At 47.0% G+C, this 18,852-nt stretch overlaps 1 protein-coding gene across 8 annotated transcripts in view; it reads right to left on the bottom strand.

Annotated features, from left to right (window-relative positions):
* Positions 1 to 2,530: 2,530 nt before the first annotated feature.
* Positions 2,531 to 18,852, bottom strand: part of PATJ (PATJ crumbs cell polarity complex component) — a 307,655-nt gene continuing 291,333 nt past the window's right edge. For 6 of the 8 annotated variants that reach the window (XM_058538171.1, XM_058538173.1, XM_058538175.1 and 3 more), the window contains 3 exons: positions 10,754 to 10,860; positions 7,043 to 7,166; positions 2,531 to 2,840 (listed from right to left, as the gene is read on the bottom strand). In XM_058538171.1, coding sequence (XP_058394154.1) covers positions 2,694 to 2,840; positions 7,043 to 7,166; positions 10,754 to 10,860 — 378 coding nt within the window. In that variant the 3' untranslated portion in view covers positions 2,531 to 2,693. The remainder of the gene's footprint in view (positions 2,841 to 7,042; positions 7,167 to 10,753; positions 10,861 to 18,852) is intronic. The other 2 variants (XM_058538177.1, XM_058538179.1) reach the window with 1 other exon arrangement.

Below are 18,852 nucleotides of genomic sequence, written 5' to 3'. Positions count from 1 at the left end.
TTGAAACCATGAATCAGCAGCCTAAGTGTCTAATTTCAGGCCATCTCCATGAATGGGGTAAGAGGTTTACTACTACTGTTTATTTATGTCCGACTTACTAGGAGCCAGGCACTAGACTAAGGGTTCTACTTGGATTTTACTCCTTATAGTGCTTAGAACTCCCCAACCCCCACCCCTTTCTAACTGAAGAAACTAGAGCAAAGGGTGATTAAATACCTTGACAAGTCACATGGCTAGTAAGTCCGGCTTCAGACTCAGGTGGTGTGATGCCAAGACGCGCCCCTGGACCACTACACTGGCTCCTCTGTACAGCATCTATTCTAACACCAGACAACACAGTTGGCAATTAATATATGAGACAGCTATTAATGGACCTCAGACTTTAATAGGACACTGGAAAACTTGGTGAAAGCTTGGATTTTTTTTTTCTATTAGGGAACAAAATGTCTAAAGGAAAAACGAAATCAGATCCAGAAATTAAACTTTTTCTTATATAACAAGACTCCATTTGCTCCTTAGGCAACTACATTTATTTAGAATCTTTGGAAACATCTTATACATACAAACATTCAGCAGTTTCATTTTTCCTGGTTTACTTCCCTCTCATGTTAACTCCAGTTAGTGACACCATTACTATACATAAATGGCCCGAACGAGGCCAAAATGATATGCGTGGCTATGAGAGAACCACTCCTTTCACGTATTCCCATCTTCACATCCTCGTAGCTTGTCAGAAAGTTCTGATGCAAAAAAGTGTTTTTGGCAAGGCAATTATTCATGCAAGCAGAGACACAACCAGTTATGAGAAGCACTAGTTCTGTCAATTTATGGCAGCAAGGAATATAAAGCATCACAATTTCTTATCAATAGGCTTTTAGTAGCATGACCTAAAAGGATAATGTGTAAAGAAACACAACAACAATGTATTATTTCAAAATGTGTATTTAATGGCCATTCCGTCAAAATCAAGCAGAATCACATTGCAAAAGTATTTTATATATATATGTATTTTAAGGTGCATTTTCAAGTTTTATTTAGGCTTCATTTCTTCTTGGCTGCCTGAGGTGTTCTTGCAGATACAATTGATATAGAATGTTCTGAGGTTGATAGCTTCTCATGTGTTGAGAGACAAGATCCTAACAACACCGCATATCTTGGATACATTAGAAATCCCAAAAGCCATGTGTAATTTCAGAAAACTTAATACCAGTCATGAAAGACGTTTTCAACACAAAATTTAGGCACTCTAAACTTTGGAACAGCCACAAAATATTCCAACAAGAGTTAATGCACTTCATGATTACATCTACTCAAAGATAATTCTCAATTAAAATCTATTCTGCCCATTACATTTTGATAATTACTGTGCACCATTTGCAGCATTGTGTTTTAGTTAAATAATGCCAAACTACTTCTATTATTGATCCTGGTACTCATCCTTCATGGTACGTTTTTTACAGAAGAGCCTATAGCATTCACAGATAAGCGTCTCCCTCCTTTTCCTGCGAGTACCTGAATAAGAATGCCCCTAACCAACTTTATTCTTGTATTTTCTGCTGTAGTTGCTTTCTTAGCATGCAAAACTTCAACAAATGGGATGCTCCCTGGAGACCAGGAAACGTTATCTAAGTGTTTCCAGCGCTGATTCCTAGGCTCAGTTCATCTGCTCAGTCACTTTGTGGCTAGCACGTCACTCCATCTACGTTCCTGCAGTCTGTGCTGCTAGGCTGATGGGTATGGAGCCAAGGGGAAGCATGCTCAAATTTGTCACTCTACTCTGCACAAGGCCAAGGCCACCTAGACCTCGTCTGACTTGAGGCAAAACTTGCTGATCTCCGGAGCTTCCACCCCGTCGTCTGAAGACCCAGGGGTGGGAATGATGCTTGCCTACTGAGACGCCATCCGCTCCAGGTGAACTTCTTGGAATGGAACATAATTTAGCATTGTCAGAATTCAGAACATGTTCCTGTTGAGAATAAGGTGCATTTCCCAGTGGTATGCATTTATGTAGCTAAGAAAACAATTAGGAAGCCTTTCAGAATTTTTAGATTACAGTCTGCAAATTGACTCATCATAATCACCAATGACTAACGTATAAAGATCTATTCAGAGAAACGAATTTGAGCCTTATTTGACTATAAGTCGTACAGAAGCGAGCACAGTAATTTCCCATAGGCGAATCTGGTATTTCATCACAAGGGTCACTGGTAAGTTAATTACACTGCTAATGTTTCTGGTGTACTTGAGGAGACAATTAGCATAAGTAAATCATGAGCGAGATGACAAGTTGCTTAACATTTTTCTGTTCGCTGCACGAGACTGAGGCTGTCGTTAAGCCTGCATATGAGTAGGGATGAGGAGGGAACGGCATGAGGAACGAGAGGTGGTTAACTTCAGTTTCAGCAAATATAATCAGAACCAATGACTGCTAGTTGATAAACATCGATGTTAAACGCAAAACAGATAAGACTCATTCAAGTTTCAGAAATTACCCTCACCAAGAGGAGACAGAAGCTGGGAAATATTGACTTGGGAAATTTACGTGAAACCTCAGCCATCCCTCCTGAGGAGAGAGGAAGGACGGTAACAAGGAAGGTGGACTTGAGCTGAGGCTGCTTTTCGTCCTCGTTCAGAACTTCATCCTCCTAGGGCTAGTCTACAACATCATCTACCTCGTGATCGGGACCCCGGACTCACGACAGCACAGTTAAGATCACAGTCCCTCTCTGGCGTTTTAGAATGGCCACCGCTTGCTCATGAGTTACACCTTCCAGAGTCTCGCCATTAACAGCTAAAACCTGATCACCCCGCTTCAGCTGGCCGTCGTCTGCAGCTGCTCCCTACAAACAAGAAACATTCCAGTTTAACCCAGGGCGAATCAATTTATATTCAAATAAATATTAAAACCTCTAACCTGTGTCTGGTGTGCATGCTAAAAGAGTAACTTTAAAAGCTACCAACGAAAGTTACTCTAGGCAATGTTTTTAAATTAAGAAAATTAAGAAAAAAGTGGGATGTTATTTGAAAATGGCTGAATGGTAACCATAATTATGCATCGTTTCAACAACAAACTAGTAGAAAAGAAGGGACATTCACTTTTCTTTTAACAAGCAGGACCTTATTTCAATATTCAGTCCTGAATGGAACTTGACTGTCCTATGATGTCACAATCATGACGTCACATTCATGAACATGTAATACACAAAGGCAGGACCGAGTCTGGTGCTAGTCTTACTGGCCAACCCCATCAGTATCTCGGGTTCCCATTGCGCTAGTAAGCCGTCAGCACTGTGGTGGTCTGTCAAAAAGCAGTGCAGCCTCTAGAGGGTGAATTGTATGGCTTGTGAATTATATCTCAATAAAGCTGTTCTCTATATGAACACATAAAAGTGTAGCATCTCTGAAATTTTGCATATCATATTCAAAAACTCCAACTTTATTTATCTTTGATCATCTAAGTAGGTTTCTAAACGACTACTTTCACTCTACACTCAGTCACACATGGCTCCTCAAAAAGCACAAAGCAAGTGAGACTCGGGCTTTTTGTTCCTAAAGCTGAGCATCTAAAAATGCTGTGATATACTAGAAATATTTTGGACCGGTAAGGGAAGACAAGACCTAGAAAATGATTCACAGTCGGCTTTCTCCATCTGTTGGGGTAACTGTGAAAATCCCTTGAAAAGTTAGTGCCAGAGGGTCCTTTAAGTGACGCCCAACTAGAGGGGACACTAAGGCGCACAGGCACCGAGTCCCTGAGGGACTCGCTCAGAGGTGGGGAGAAGAGGTGCTGATGCTCCGGGGACCTGTGTCCCCGCAGTGGGAGGTCCTGCAGTGGCGGGAGAATTATCTAGAATTCCTCTACAGAAGTGTAGTAAAGAATATTCAAAACCATGTCTATACTGGGGGAAAACAGCAAAATTAAATAACTTGCAACTTGACTCAAATCTTCTTTCTTTTAGGAAAGTGTGTTAACTGCACTAAATCAGGACTAAACAACTAACTCTAATGGATAGAATCAGAATCACTAGGTAACTGGATTTTAGTAGACATTTTATACTAAGATTTAAGGGCTTCAGTAAACCTCAGTTATCCGTGGAGTTTTTTTAAAAAGAATGTTAAGCTCTTCAAGTTTTCATTTTCAGTAATGCAAACGCGGATGCTTTTTTCACTTTCTAAGACTCATGCTCTAGCTCAGGCATTGCCGCGCTTATTGACAACGACCTGCCTGTTCTCTCCCGTTTTCTCAACGTGGCATTTGTGGACTACGCAAGGGAAGGAAGAAACAGATGGTTCACAGACAGGCCTCCAACTAACTCGGAAACATGGCCTTGCGCACACCTGCCGTGTGTCCCAGCTTGTCCCTTAGCCTTCCCTGATGCTGTCAAGTAGGCATCTACCATCCGCTTTGCCCGTGCTAAGGATGAACGTACGACAGCAGGTGTTTACTCGGTGATGGGGGTGGTACAGTGAATGAAGCTCCAGGGATGCTCAGACCCGTGCTTCCAGACGTAGAGGCTCTGCAAGACTCGCTAAACTTCCAGGGTGGTTGAGGTCTGGAGGCCAATCTCTTGTTGGCTTATGGTAAAATTTGGCTGCTGAAGGACTAAGAGCTATGGTTCACATTGATTTTGAAGTTTCCAACTAAATACCTGAAAGAAAATGGGAGGTCCTGACATCCTGTTAATCAGATCAACTAAGTCTCGCAAACCCGCACAACCCTAAGTGCCGGGATGTTTCATATTCTGGGGGAAAAACACTGTGATGGGCCAAGTTAACTTCTTCGTTGAGCAAGAGAATTATTAAAGGTTTAGGACACCAAAAAGGTCACATAAAAATCCACACCTGTGGACATCTGAGATCCAGAAATCTGAACAAATATTTTTAAGAATATATTCAGGGTTAAAAAATGTGAAACACACGCACCTACAGTTCTTAGATCTTCAAAGTTCCTATGGGGGAACTGTGTAGCTTAGTGTCAGAATTTGTTTTAGAAAGACTTCACCATTAAAAAAGAAAAATCTCATTTGCTAGTTTTTGGTTTACTGATTCTCTACAGAAAACCTTTAAATTTGGATATATTGGTTTACTCAAACAAAAAAAGAGGGAGCAAAAGTCATCAAACTAAATCTTATTATAATAAACTCTACAGAAATATCTAAATTATAATAATGGTAATAATTATTTGCCTTGGAATATTCCTTTATTGAGACAACTAAGTGGGGCACTAGGTGGGGCTTTAGAACATTTTCTTTTGTTAATTCAGGGCTTTTCATTTTTAGGTGTCCATTCCTTAAAAAAGGTCCATTCCTTAAAAAAGAAAACATCCCAAGGATATTCAGCATTTATGACCATGTTACTACTTACACAGGTGCTTCCTGTGTGAGCACTTCCAGTGGGGACCTTTGCAGAGAGCATGCGGAGTGAGCCGCAGTCCATTCACTACCCCACCGCTCGGGCCCCACTGGGATGTGATGGTGATTTCTTTTCAAAAATCCACCAGCCATGCATGGCCATTTCACTCCCAGCTGTGTGATCTGGCACCCCGACAAAAGGGGCCTAACTCTGGCCCCCCGTCTACATGAACGTGTAGCCAGGTACAGCTGGGCAGCCTGCTGAACTCTGGGCCCCAGGTCAAAAGGCCTCGGGAGCCAATGGGTCCTCTCTCTGGACGGCAGCTGCTCAACCCGCAGTTGTGAAGTGAGCAGTGACTACAAACACTCTGGAGGGGCTTTCCAGGGGCAAAGGCCAGCAGGCAGAACTTGCTAAATCATGGGGGCTGAGTTTGCAGCCTTTCCACTATCCTTACTACATGGCTGCCTCTTTTAAAAGCACAGTCTAATAATGCCCCAATGAATGATCATCACAACTCCTTATGGTGTCGTCTTGGGAAGGGGAGAGTCTGTAGGTGGTTTACCCACCTCGAGAATACAGACGGGCAGCACCACCATCCGGAGTATTCCAGTCTGCCCGCCCACTCCCCGTTAGCCTACCACCGGGTCAGCAGGTGCGTACTGGGATAACGTGCCCTTCTCGCAGGCACCCTTGCAGCACGGACACAGGCGGGCGATCTCAGGGCTCTAACGTGCTCTGAAAGCACATGTGACCCAGGGATCATGTCGGGTCACGGGCAGGCCTGACTGATAGGCGATGGGATCTGCTCAGTAAGAGCCAACTTGTGTGCAGGGTACAGTATGGCTTTCTAGAAAGAGACAGAGTCTATCTTACTTCTTTTGAAGACCTGCATTTCTCTAGGAAAATAAAGCACTAGGAGGCAATTGGGTCAAGAATAAATGACTGTGATAAAACCAATAAGGAATAAAGGTGTAATATCAATACTAGTACTTTTCAGAGATCTTCAAAATGTATAATAAAATTAAATTCCAACTTTAAAAATCACAATGAAGTTAAAAATAATTTATCTAAGAGCCATCTAGAGGCAGCAGTAGGAATGCACACTGTGATCTGGGTATTAATTACATAGGATATACGGAAACGTTTAATTCCTAAAAAACACTCTATCATCCATTGTTAGTGTAGCCTATTGGGCTGATCCTAATGCACTTGGCAGTTCTGGAAAGGAGAAACGGCCGTGAGCTCAACAGCGCCCTGAGGTTTTGGTGCTGGGTGGCCCAGTGCTGCACTGAGCTGGGGCTCGGTCAAAGCTCCACACCACAGCCCTCTGGTGTCTGTTCTCTAAGGAGGCCGCATCTCTGGTCTGGCCCAGGACAAGACTCCCAAGGCCAGTTTCCCAAGAGCTTGGCACTGCTCCTTATACTGTGTTGCCGAAAGAAGACACTCCTTAAGATCCCTTAGCATCTACTTGTGTTATGGGCTCCGAAGAAAATTACACTTCTGCGACTCCACTATTATAAAGCAACAATTCCTTCAGTGTCTGGTGCGGGAATTTCCTAGAAGATTCAAATCAAGTAAGCATACATGCACACACCCAGGTACAGCCAAGGAAAGCACAGCAAAGCACTTTAAAAAAACCTCACCTAGGTTTGATTAAAAAAAAAAAGTACAGTAAAAAGGAAAAAGATACCTTTGCAAATATAGTCTTGACATAAATTGGCAGGTCTCCATGGGGACTTCCATAACCCCCTACAATACTAAACCCCAATCCTTCAGAGCCTTTCTCCAAAGTAATAATCTTAGGTGGAGGTGTTCTGAAAACACAATGCACGCTGTTTAATTCAGGAAGTGATACTGCAGGGAATTTCATTTTAATGGAAGAACACAGATTTGAGAGAGACTTTCATACTGCGAAACTATGGAGGTCACTTTATCAAATCAAACTCTCAGAGAGCAATCTAGAAACTTATTTGTAAATTTCCCATATCACGCTGGACTAATGACCAATATTCATGAAATTTTAGGAGTTTCTCTTTCATAACTTATTGTTTTTTAATTAAAAATAAAGTCATGATGCTGAAATTGTCAAAGCACCCTTCTATATGCTTAGTTTCTAACCTTTTTTTTTTTTGCTTGAAGAAGATTTGCGCTGAGCTAACATCTGTGCCAATCTTCCTCTACTCTGCTCGTGAGCTGCTGTCACAGCACCGCCACTGATAGACGAGTGGTGTAGGTCCGTGCTCAGGAACCAAACCCGGCCGCTGAAGGGGAGCATGCCGAACTTCACCACTAGGCCACGGGGCTGGCCCTAGTTTTTAACCCTTAAGCTTACTGTTTAAAGCTGAGTGAAACTGTCCTGACCGCCTAGAAGGATGTGCATGGAGACAGAGGGGCATGCCATCACCTGAGCTTGGTGCAGACCATCAGTCTGCAGGTGGCCTTCTGTCCACAACAGGCAATGGCAGCCTGACAGCGCAGTAAACTGCTGCTCCTTTTCTGCCCGGATGCCCTCACCACACCTGGGGTGGAACTCCCTCTTTTTTTTTTTTTTTTTTGTGAGGAAGATTGGCCCTGAGCTAACATCTGCCAATCCTCCTCTTTTTGCTGAGGAAGACTGGCCGTGGGCTAACATCCATGCCCATCTTCCTCGACGTTATATGGGATGCCACCACAGCACGGCCTGCCAAGCGGCGTGTCGGTGCGCACCCGGGATCCGAACCGGCGAACCCCGGGCCGCCGCAGCGGAGCACGTGCACTTAACTGCTTGCGCCACTGGGCCAGCCCCTGGAACTCCCTCTTTTAAGCCCCCATCCAATAAGATGCTTTCCTGACCCCCTGGAGAGTGGGCCACATTGTCCTCTGTGCTCCCTGTGCCCCAGGTCCCTATTTCCTTATGGCACTCTCATGGCGTCTCGGGATTGCTGAGCCATCTTTCTCCTCTCCTGGACTAGGGACCCCTCAAATCTCAGCCATCTGAGCATTCCCAGCGCTGTGCCTGTCACAAACTCAGGATCATGACTGTGTAAGGAGAGCTGAAGTCCCGGAGGGAAGAGAGAAACCAAGGTGAGGCAAAATGGATAAAAACCATTGTTCCAAACGTGGAATTTGGATTTTCAGAGCTTCGTCCAGTGTGGAAGTCTTCTCTCTCAGAAACAACATGGCTAAAACGTAAATCACCTACGTGGGCTCAAGTAGTTAGCCTAAGGTCAGCTAAGGCAGAGTCTCATCCAGGTGTGGCTGTCCAAAGGGTGAGGACCTAGGGGAGCTCGGTGCCCCTGACCCTGTCGTCCACGTGTAGGCGGGGGTTCGCGTCTGGGCCTGGCAGACCCCTGGTTGTCTGGCAGCCTGCACATCCGAGGAGCAGAGCCTCCGATATGCACTCATGGTCATGGATTTAGAGAAATTTGCAAAACTGGGACACGAGCAACCCCTGAAGATGCGGTGCTGTCTGACTAGAATATTCCTCACGCCGCCTCCCGCCAGTTTGGCCTGGTGCATTTCAGGCTTGGTTTTCAGCTGGTTCACAGCGGCACCACCTGCCTGACGATGGACTCACCGGCTGTCGAGAGCAGGCACTCACGGCAATCGCTGAATGTCTATGCCATATAAATTCTTAACTGTTTAGAAGCCGCCCTTGCTTTTCCCAATTATTTGAAAACTCAGCGTAGGCACTGGTGCCCCCAGGTACACCCCCTAGTGAGGCGTGCCCCCTCCACGGCCCACAGGCCCTGTGCCTCCTCAGCTCTCAAGAACCTGGCTCTCCTGTACGTATCGACTCTCAGACCGTGGACTGATGGCTCTGTTTCTAGCGCTCTGGCGTTCCCTGAGGACTGGGGCAACGCCTTCACCTACGTCTCTAAGTCTGAATCCTCAGAACCCTGCGGTGCACAGTGTCCAGGCTTCAGAAGGCACTCAGTAAATACCTGCTGACGTAATGAGGAATTGACCCTACAGCGGAGTGGTAATGGCGGCCAGAACGGGCTCTGCCTCTCACCACTTCCTGGCCATGTAAACACTCTCGGTGCTGCCCCGCTGGCTGGACCTGAACTTGATCGTGTTTCCTCTTTCAAACACAACCCCCGTTTCCCAGGATATTGAAATGGGGACCTAGATGTCCAAAGCCCTTGTTGTGGAGCCCCTGGGGGCCACAAACCATGAGACGGTCCCATTGCGCCTGTTCACGGTTAGAGACCTGCTCTCGGGGGAGGGAGGAATGCAGCTCCACCTCAACTGAAGACATGAGATGAAGCTGCCCCACTTATCTCACATTTTCAGTTGGGTTTAATTTACTTTGATACAGAGGACTAGCGAAAAATATATCTCCAAATGTTAACATTTGGATAATAAGTGATTTTTCAATTTTTTATGCTAGTGGTTCCCAACCTGCCAGGAGCTGTGGAATCACAGCAAAGGAACCAGGATTACAAGGGCATCTCTGTATCCCATGGGCACCTCATAGGACGCCAAACATACCCTCTCTTCCTATAAGGGCCCTGAGTTTTTTAAGGGAAGGGCCATTGTGATTTGAAAATGTTATACTTTCATGTATTTGTCATATTTTAATAGCATGCATTCCTTACTTTTATAATTAGAAAAAAGTAAAATGAGCTTAGTTTAACATTCTGCCCTCAAGAAAAACAAACTCAAAGATGTCATTTAAGTTGATGAACTTGCAGGAAAAAGTTGGGACTGGCTGTGATCATCAGATCCTCCAATAAACCCTTCAGATCTGTCACCAAGCATTTACTGAGCACCTACTGGTGACCAGGCCCTGGTGGTACCGAGAGGAATAACTTCAGGCTGCCTTTCTCGCAGGATGCATCCTCTGCCTGTCTGCAGCAAAACTTCCCTGGAGGATCCGCTGTAGACCACCCATCAGAATCTCTGAGAATGGGGCCAGGGGAATCAGCATTTTTAAATATGCTGTTTACATTATTCTCATGCACATTCTAGTTTGAGACACTCTGCTTGAATGAGCAACTTGAACTGCACTGACTGGTCTTAATGAAGAATGCCAGCAAGTTTAACAAGGTTTAACCTCAGAACAAGATTTTGGCTTATAAAACTGAGGAAACCTGGTTCCCTGCATAATAAAGCGGGGTGTCCCTGGGCTCTAAATGTGGGGTTTCTTAGGGGAGAAGTCACAGGCACCGTGTCAGAGTGACCAGATGCAGCGTGTGCAGGCCCTGTGGCAACAGTCTGTCCAGAACTCACACGAGGAACAAAGCCTCGTGAGAAATACGGAAACCCTGGTGCTTTCCTGGGGATCCTCTCGGCATCAGAAGAGGTAATGTGCGCTGTCCCACTCCTCTCCCTCAGAGAGCACACTCCAGGATCTGGAAGAGGGCTCCCTGAGCTTTGCCCACACACGTAACAGGCACCCTGCATCGAGGATACTCACTCTGTGTCTTCCGGATGCTGCTCAGCACTGGGTGAGCTGAGGTGGTAGCCTGTGGATATATTTTCAAGTTGAGTTGCTATGGCGCTTATATTGGTATCTGCTACAACCTGGGGAAGCACAAGACAACGCATCGTAAGTCAGGGGAGAATCCGAGAAACCACGCTGTCTCCAGTGGTCAGTTCAGCTCATCTTATTCGACCATCTGCAGCGTGTGACACACGGGCTACTCCTCTCTTCAACTGTTTCTTCGTTTGGCTTCTGGGACACCACACTAATAAAGCCACAGCTCTCAGCCCTTGAGCTTATCTTCTCCATGTGAACATATCCCCTTGGTCACCTCATCTCACGAATTTAAACACCATCTGTGTAATGATAATTCCTGAATCTGTATCTCCAGCACCACCGCTTACTTAACTCCAGATCCATATGTCCAATCACCAACTTGACGCCTCTACTTGGATGTCCTGTAGGTATCTTGAACCTAACACGTCCCACACTGAGCCCTCCTCCGGCCTTCACTCTGTAGCCTTCCTGACTTCATTCTTTCCGTTTCAGCACATACCTTGGTGTCATCCTCGACTACTTCCACTCACAACCCAGTCAGTCCTTGTAGACTCTGTTGGTCTTTCTACAAAATCTCTTCTTGCCTGGACTTGCACATTAGCCTGCTCCCTGGTCTCCTTGCTTCAGCCCCTGCCCCCCGCAGTCTACAGCAGCTAGAACGGTCCTGCTGAAAGACGGCAGATTATTTCACTGCTCTGCCTAAAACCGCCCAAAGGAACCCCCACTCCTTGGATCACAAGCTGAGTCCTCACTGTGAGCTGCAGGGTCACCCGTAGGTGATCCGCCCCGTCGTGTCTCTGCCTCATCTCCTGGCATCCTCTTGTGTTCTCGCTGTTCCTAACACGCCAAACACCCCTACCTCAGCGCTGTGCCTTCTGCCTGGAAAGCTCTGCTCGGCCAGCTACTCTACTCCCTCAGGTCTTCAGTCACCTTCCCCGGCCACTCTAACTAAAACTGCCACACCAACACGCCGGCCCAACAGCTCACCTCCCCTCCGCCTTCTGTTTCCTTCCTCCTGCCACTACTAAGAGACTGTACGCAGGTCACCCTATTTGTCTCATTTACTGTCTATCACTTCCTCCTGGAATGTGAGGGCAGGCGGTCTGTCTGTCTGTTCACTACGGTACCCCCATCACGCATGCAGAACAGTGCCTGGCATACAGCAGGCATTCAGTAAACATTTGGTGAATGAAAGAATGAATGAATCTCTCTGACTCCCTCTGATTTGCCTTTTTGATGGTCCCAAACAAAAGTATAGTAGAATAATGACATTTAAACATTCACCTTATGTTGATTTTCTGCAAATAACATCTCAAAGCATTCAGAAGAAACATGGTATAGCTCTAACAGCCCAAACTATGACACGGTATGGAGATCTGGAGTTCGGGTTCTGCCACCGAAATGACACCGTGCCTGTTTTGGCTTCCTCCTCTGTTAAGGGCATCATAAAAGCCCGCCTCGCCTGCTCACGCTGGGTTGTCTTCCACCTCAACTAGTGATCAGAGCTCCTTTCTCAAGAGCTCCTGGGACCCCCGCTCTGATCAAGGTGGTAACACTCAGTTACAGGGACAGAGTAGAGGGACTTGCTGCACAGCAGAGCAGAGAGCCTGATCTGACTGCACTTTCAGAACTAGCCAACAGAGGGGGCGGCTGCCTAGACTGCTGGGCTCAGTTGCATCTTTACTGAGTGTTTAGAACAAGGAAAGCAACAGGCCGCCCTGCTGGGTCAGAACACATTTTGGGTGAAGGACCCTGTTCTGGGGGAAAACATCGCTATGCACAAGTTATAGGATCTTCTGGAAATACCATTGTATAAAGAATGACTGAACGAGTTGGGGGAATACTTAGATAAGAAACAAAGAGGAAGGACTGGTTCTCCCTGACTCCAGAGCCTTCCACTTACACAGCTCTCTGCCCTGCCTCATAGCAAGCCTACTAGAGCTGTCTCTGCATGCGACCTCTGTAAGCCTACCCACTGTTGATGCAGAGCGGCCTCATAAACCCACTCCAGCCCAGCTCCCATCCCCATCCCCCGCCTGGAGTTCCAGAACCACACGTTCCTGCTTTCCTCCTGCGGCTGGGGCCCACTTCCCACTTGCACATGGAGGGTCTAGGTGACAGCACATACATTCCCATAGCTTTAAATCCCAACAACATGCTGACATGTCCCAACCTAGTCTGTTATATCCAACTGCCAACTTAACATCTGCACTCTAGTATCTCAAAGGTTTATTAAAATCAACACACCAAACCCTTGATCAAATAACCAAGTCCCTTCGATTCATTTTTCCTCCTCTTAGTGGATGGCACCTCCAGCTGCCTAATTAGAAATCTACTAGGTGTAACATTGAAAATACTTGATTGCTGGCTGGCGACTGTCCAACTGGAAAGGATGCTAGGACGCTAACTGTACAGGTGCTTCCTCTCTGCATATCGACCCAATGCCTCCCTCCCTCCCTCACCTGCTACATGGACTCCACCACCAAGTCCTCCAGATCCCACCTCCAAAACACCTCTCACATCTGTTCACTTCTCATCTCCATGGTGACTGTCCTCATTCGATCCATCCTCATCAGCTGCCCTTTACCTGCAATCCCCTCACCCTCTTCAGTGTCTCTTCTACACAACAGCCAGGTATCTTCATAAATATACAATGGACAATGGCACTTCTCTGCTTAAAACCTTTCAGTGGTCTCTCTTTGTTCTTGGAATGAAATTCAGACTCCCTAATTATACACACACAGGTCCTTCCCTAGGCCAGCCCTCTAACCCCATCTACTCCTCCCCTTCACCCCACGTCCCACAGCTCTCTCTGCCTGGAAGCTCCTCCCACACACCAGTCGGCCTGGTGTCACCTGAGAGTCACTTCCCTTACACGAGCCTTCTTTAACTGCCCATGTTGAAATTAACTTTTCCTGTTTTCCTCTCTGTAGCATTCTCAAAGTTTTTCTCACAAACTGTGACGATACCCATTTGTGTGACTGTTAACTGTCTCTCCCTCCCAGTCACAGGATTCATGAGGATAAGGACTCTCCTCAGTGTTAACGTGCCTGGCACAACACTTGCCTAATGAGTATTTGCGGAGCGAATGAATGAATCTAAAACCTTCCTAAGGAATAGGGATTACGGGACTCAACCTCCTGAATTTCCACAGAACAGAGTGAGACAGATAGAGGTTACAAGGAGATTGGTCGTGGGGTCCTTTCAAGGAAAAAAAAAAATCTAATAACTCAGGTAGGTACAGAACGGCATGGCACAGCTCGTTAGGACGTGAGCACCCAGCAAAAGTGGCGTCCAGAGACTCAAAACCTGTCAGCTTGGGACGTGGGGAAGGGGTTCCTACATGTGGTGGGGATTTGGACACGCACTCTCAGCCGACCGTGGAATAGACCATCCACTATGGGGTTGGGGAAGAAAGTCAGTAAAATATTGCTTCATCTCAGGTACCTTCAAAAGCCAAGATCTGGGGCCGGCCTGGTGGCGCAGCAGTTAAGTGCACATGCTCTACTTTGGCGGCCCGGGGTTCGCAGGTTCGGATCCTGGGGGCACACTGACACACCACTTGTCAAGCCATGCTGTGGCAGCGTCCCATATAAAGTAGAGGAAGATGGGCACAGATGTTAGCCCAGGGCCAATCTTCCTCAGCAAAAAAGAGGAGGATTGGCATCGGATGTTAGCTCAGGGCTGATCTTCCTCACAACAAACAAACAAACAAACAAAAAAGCCAAGATCTGATGGCAACCTGCTCCTTCCTTCACTCCCTCATTTACTCAACGTGTAACAGTGTCACAACCACTGAACAGATGCTGAGCACTCTCCTGGGTCCCTACAGAGGAGGGACCATTATTATTCCCACACTGCAGATGGAGGAACCTGGAGCACGGAGGTTAAGTAACTTTCTCCGAGTCAGCTAAGGAGTGACGGCTGGATTCAAGTCCATGCCGGTCCACTGCAGAACCGTATGTGGTGTGTGGCAGATGGTGCGGTGTGAAGGTATAGACCTGGCGCCTGGTGAGCACAGAGCTTGCAGTCCAGACGTGGAGCAGGGGAGGCAGAGGGGCAGAGAAAGTGAACAAGCAGCCGCGAATAGAGCAGGAGGCGTGTGCTTGGCAACCGGTGGGAAACCTGCCCCTGCCCCTGCCCTCGCCCCCGTATGGTACTAGGAGGAGAGGACCCGGGCGGTGGGAGGTGCACACCCACCGATGTTCTAGGAGGAAAGCTTTTAACGTTTAGAAAGAGAACATATTTTCAAGAGTCCATGAAATCAGCCATATAAGTTGTGAAACCAGTCCAACCTCAATTTGGATGAAAATTAAATTTTTTTAATCTAACTAGAAAAATATAAAAACACTTCTACAGCACTATCTTACAGAAAAACTCACATCTCTCCAAAATACGCCTCTTGCTCACCCCTAACCTTGAAATAAAAAGGGCCTCCCAACCATTGATAATATTAAATCCTAGAGACCCACCTAGGATCCTTGGAGTTGTCCAGGCCCAGGCCCAGGCCCATTTGTAGGAATGGAACCCAAGGGTCAGATGAGAACAGTGATGGATTTTTACCGACAGCTTGGTCTTTTGCAGGAAGACAAGGAGAGCACAAATCTGCCACTCCAGGATGACTTTACAGCCCAAAGGCATTTGTATCAACCATCTTGGTCTCAGGGTTGACTAGTCTCCCAGGGATTGACAGGGGATAATCTGATCTTGGAAGGGTGTGTATGTTCAGCTGGATACAAGTTCAAGGAGATGTGATCTCCGAGTCTTGGCCCCACCTTGCATCTGAGGACTCTCCCCCATCAACACCAGGGACTGAAATGACATGGAGGGAGGGCTGGGAGAGGTCTATTTGTGTGTTTGGAAGAAGAGGGCAGGCAAAAAGGCTAATGAAATGTTCATTCATTTTTTTTAAAGTAAATGAATGCCTGGGCACAGACTTCTGTGGTGGGCTTTGAGGATACAGATGGGAGTAGAGGAAACCAAGGGAAAGACATGTGGTCCCTGCCCTCCAACCAACAGGCTTGCAGCCCACGTCATCCAGTGTAGGGGGCAGATGTGGACACACGTCCTGCAAAGTGGAGGGGTGGGGGACAGGGATTCCCGGGGAAGGCGGGAGGCTTTGAGGTCCTCAGATGATGGCTGTTGATGTCTGTGGAATGTGAACGAGTAGTTCAAGAGCTGGGGTGTCTGGGGTCCTCAGAGCTGGCTGGGACCAGTGCCAGCTCTTAAGGTCTGCAGCCTGTGGTCTGGCTTTTGACATTACTCAGATCAGCAACCTCTCCTCTCATCCCTCATCCCCGGGGACCTGGAGATGTGGCTGATGTCCTCCTTGCTAATGCTCACCCTTCCAAACCACTAACTGGGTTCAAAACCTGCAGGTCCTTCAGATTTATGTTCCTCCTTATTGTTGCACATAGTGCTGCTACAGAATCTTGAGAGTGGTGCTTCAAGGTAGATAACTAGAAATGGAACTGCTGGGTGATGGGTATGTATATATTAAATTTAACAGATCTTCCTCAGCTGCCAAGTGGTTGCACCAGTTTCAACTCGCACCAGGCATTTAATGAAAGTACTTTGTTTCCACACATCCTCCCCAAACCTGCTATGATCAAACATTTAATAAGTGCCTGCCTGAGGAGAGGGAGGCCACTGACCTGAAGGAAGAGGAGGAGGAAATCCATGTTCCTCTGCCTGAGGAGGGGCAGGCATGTGAAGTGAAGGATGCGGAGGAAGCCTACCCGCCGAGCTAAGGAACAGGCAGAGCGCTTTCACCCAGTGGGAGAGAAGAACCGCAAGCAGGTCTCTCCTCACTCTGTGCTCCCCTCTCCGAGAGGGTTTCCCCTTCAATATCCATTTCCTTCTCCAATCTTGTCTGCTCCTCAAACTGCCTGACCGTAGTAAGGTATTCATTGTGATGCACTCTCGCAAGCCTTGGCTCTCTTGTGGCTGTTAATAATTTATGTTAAAAGCAAAAATATAATTCACATTCAGTCAGAATTATATGTTCTATATTAGAACAATGTATGTTTAATAAACTTTCTGAGTAATAAAGCACAGGTCTTTACCGCACGGACCCTAGAGCGACTACCTTTCCTTAAAAACAGGCTCGGGGGATTATGTTTTGGAGAGTTGAAAAGTCAAAATATTTTCCAGATAAGTAGGATATTACCATGCACAAAAGCTTGAGCTCCTCGCTTAGAACTTTCCAGAGCTGCTGACCCTGTAAAGGAGAAAGACTAGCCCTTAGATTTGTTAGGACCCAAATCCTGCGGTACAAAATACAAACTCAGCACTCACAGCCAGCCTGGGCCCTAGATCCCTGGTTCAGACACGCTGAAGACAGGCAGGAAGGCGGTCAAGTTAAGGGGACCCCTGAGAAAGCTGCGTCTTAAGCCAGGGGCACCTCACAGAAGAACAATCAAGAAAGCTTGCCTTGTCCCAGGCCTGGCATTTGGTGTAACCTAATGAAGTAGGAAGCACATCTGCTTAAAGTTTTTATTTAGAATCCAGCGACACTGATTCTAGGGTCATCAGAATATATCAGTTTTAATGTGCCCCCCCCCTTTTTTTTTTTGAGGAAGACCGGCCCTGAGCTGACATCTGTGCCCATCCTCCTCCACTTTATGTGGGACGCCGCCACAGCATGGCCTGACAAGGGGTGCCTTGCTGCGTGCCCGGGATCCGAACCCGGGCCACCAGCAGCTGAGTGCACGCACTTAACCGCTATGCCACGGGGCCGGGCCCCTTAATGTGCCTGTTTTTAAAATACAATGCCTGCAGTGTCAACTGTTTTAAGTTGGGAGTCAATTAAGAAGGGGCAGAGTGACCACTGCCACATTGCCATCTAAGGGCACAGACCTCAAATGCCGCCTGGGATACCACGCCCCCTCCAGGATTGTAAAGGGACTTTTAGCAACCTCTCTCTTCAAGCCTGTTATTACAATGAAAGTAATAAAATACCGTGTATTTAACGCTTACCATTTGCAGCCCACTGTTTTTATTAAACACTACACCTCATTTAATCCTCACAGCAACCGTGGAAGGAGCTATGACCTTATCTAGGGGAAACTGAAGAGTTAAGTAAGAGGATTCAGAATGCACGGCTCTCTGGCAATAAGCCGCCCTGTCCTACAGAACTTCCACTAGATCTTCATTTCAACTTCCGAACCTTCAGCTCTTTAGGGAGTTCACCACCCCCTTCCTGCACCACGTGGCTCTCTCTCCATCATGAACCCCGCAGAGCAGCTGGTCTTACTCCTTGGCTACATAGTAGAGTCACCCGGGAAGCTTTAAAACCTCCCATGGCCATGCCACATCCCAGACCATTTGAATCTCCGGGCTGAGACCCAGGAATGGTTAAGGGAATCAGAGATTTTACTGTGCAGCTGGGTCGAGGACGACTCACAATCATCCCTTTAGTGATACTCACAGGTGCCTTCAGACGCTTGCCCTGCATCCTCTACCACATGTCCTTACAATTCCCAGCCCAATCCTTCCTTCTCCTCCACCGGCGTTTTTCTGGACCAAACTGGTGGCTGTGCTGATTTGCTCTCTATAAGGTCATGTCCTTCAACTTGATCAGCATGGCTCAGCAACCCTCTCAACGTGCCAACACTCACGAGGCATCTGCTCTGGGCCAGGCCCTGTGCTAGAAGCACTGACACCGTCTTAGCTTTGGATAAATTCATGTGGGGGTGGGGGGGAACTGACCCCAGGCACTCTCTGTTCCTGGTTGGAGAGTTTCCAAACAAAGGATTTCACAAGATTTACTCATCAACCTTTACTCATCCCTAAATAATGCACTACTCCAGTGGTCGCAGGTCTCTCTGAACTAGCCGCTTCAGCAGCACCTGGGAGCTTGTCATAAATGCAGATTCTTGGATCCCCCTCCGTCCTACAGAGTCAGAGTCTCGGTGGGGGACACCCCGCAACCTCGTTTAACGAGCCCTCCAGGTGATTCGGGAGCATGCTCAAGTTTGAGAAGCACTTCTCCCAAATATCAAAATCTTTACTTTTTCTTAGAAAATGATCATCCT

Source organism: Diceros bicornis, chromosome 4 (genome assembly GCF_020826845.1).
Source record: "Diceros bicornis minor isolate mBicDic1 chromosome 4, mDicBic1.mat.cur, whole genome shotgun sequence".
Classification (NCBI taxonomy): Eukaryota; Metazoa; Chordata; class Mammalia; order Perissodactyla; family Rhinocerotidae; genus Diceros; species Diceros bicornis.
Note: the sequence above shows the minus strand (reverse complement) of the source record. Positions and strands in the feature narration are given on the sequence as shown.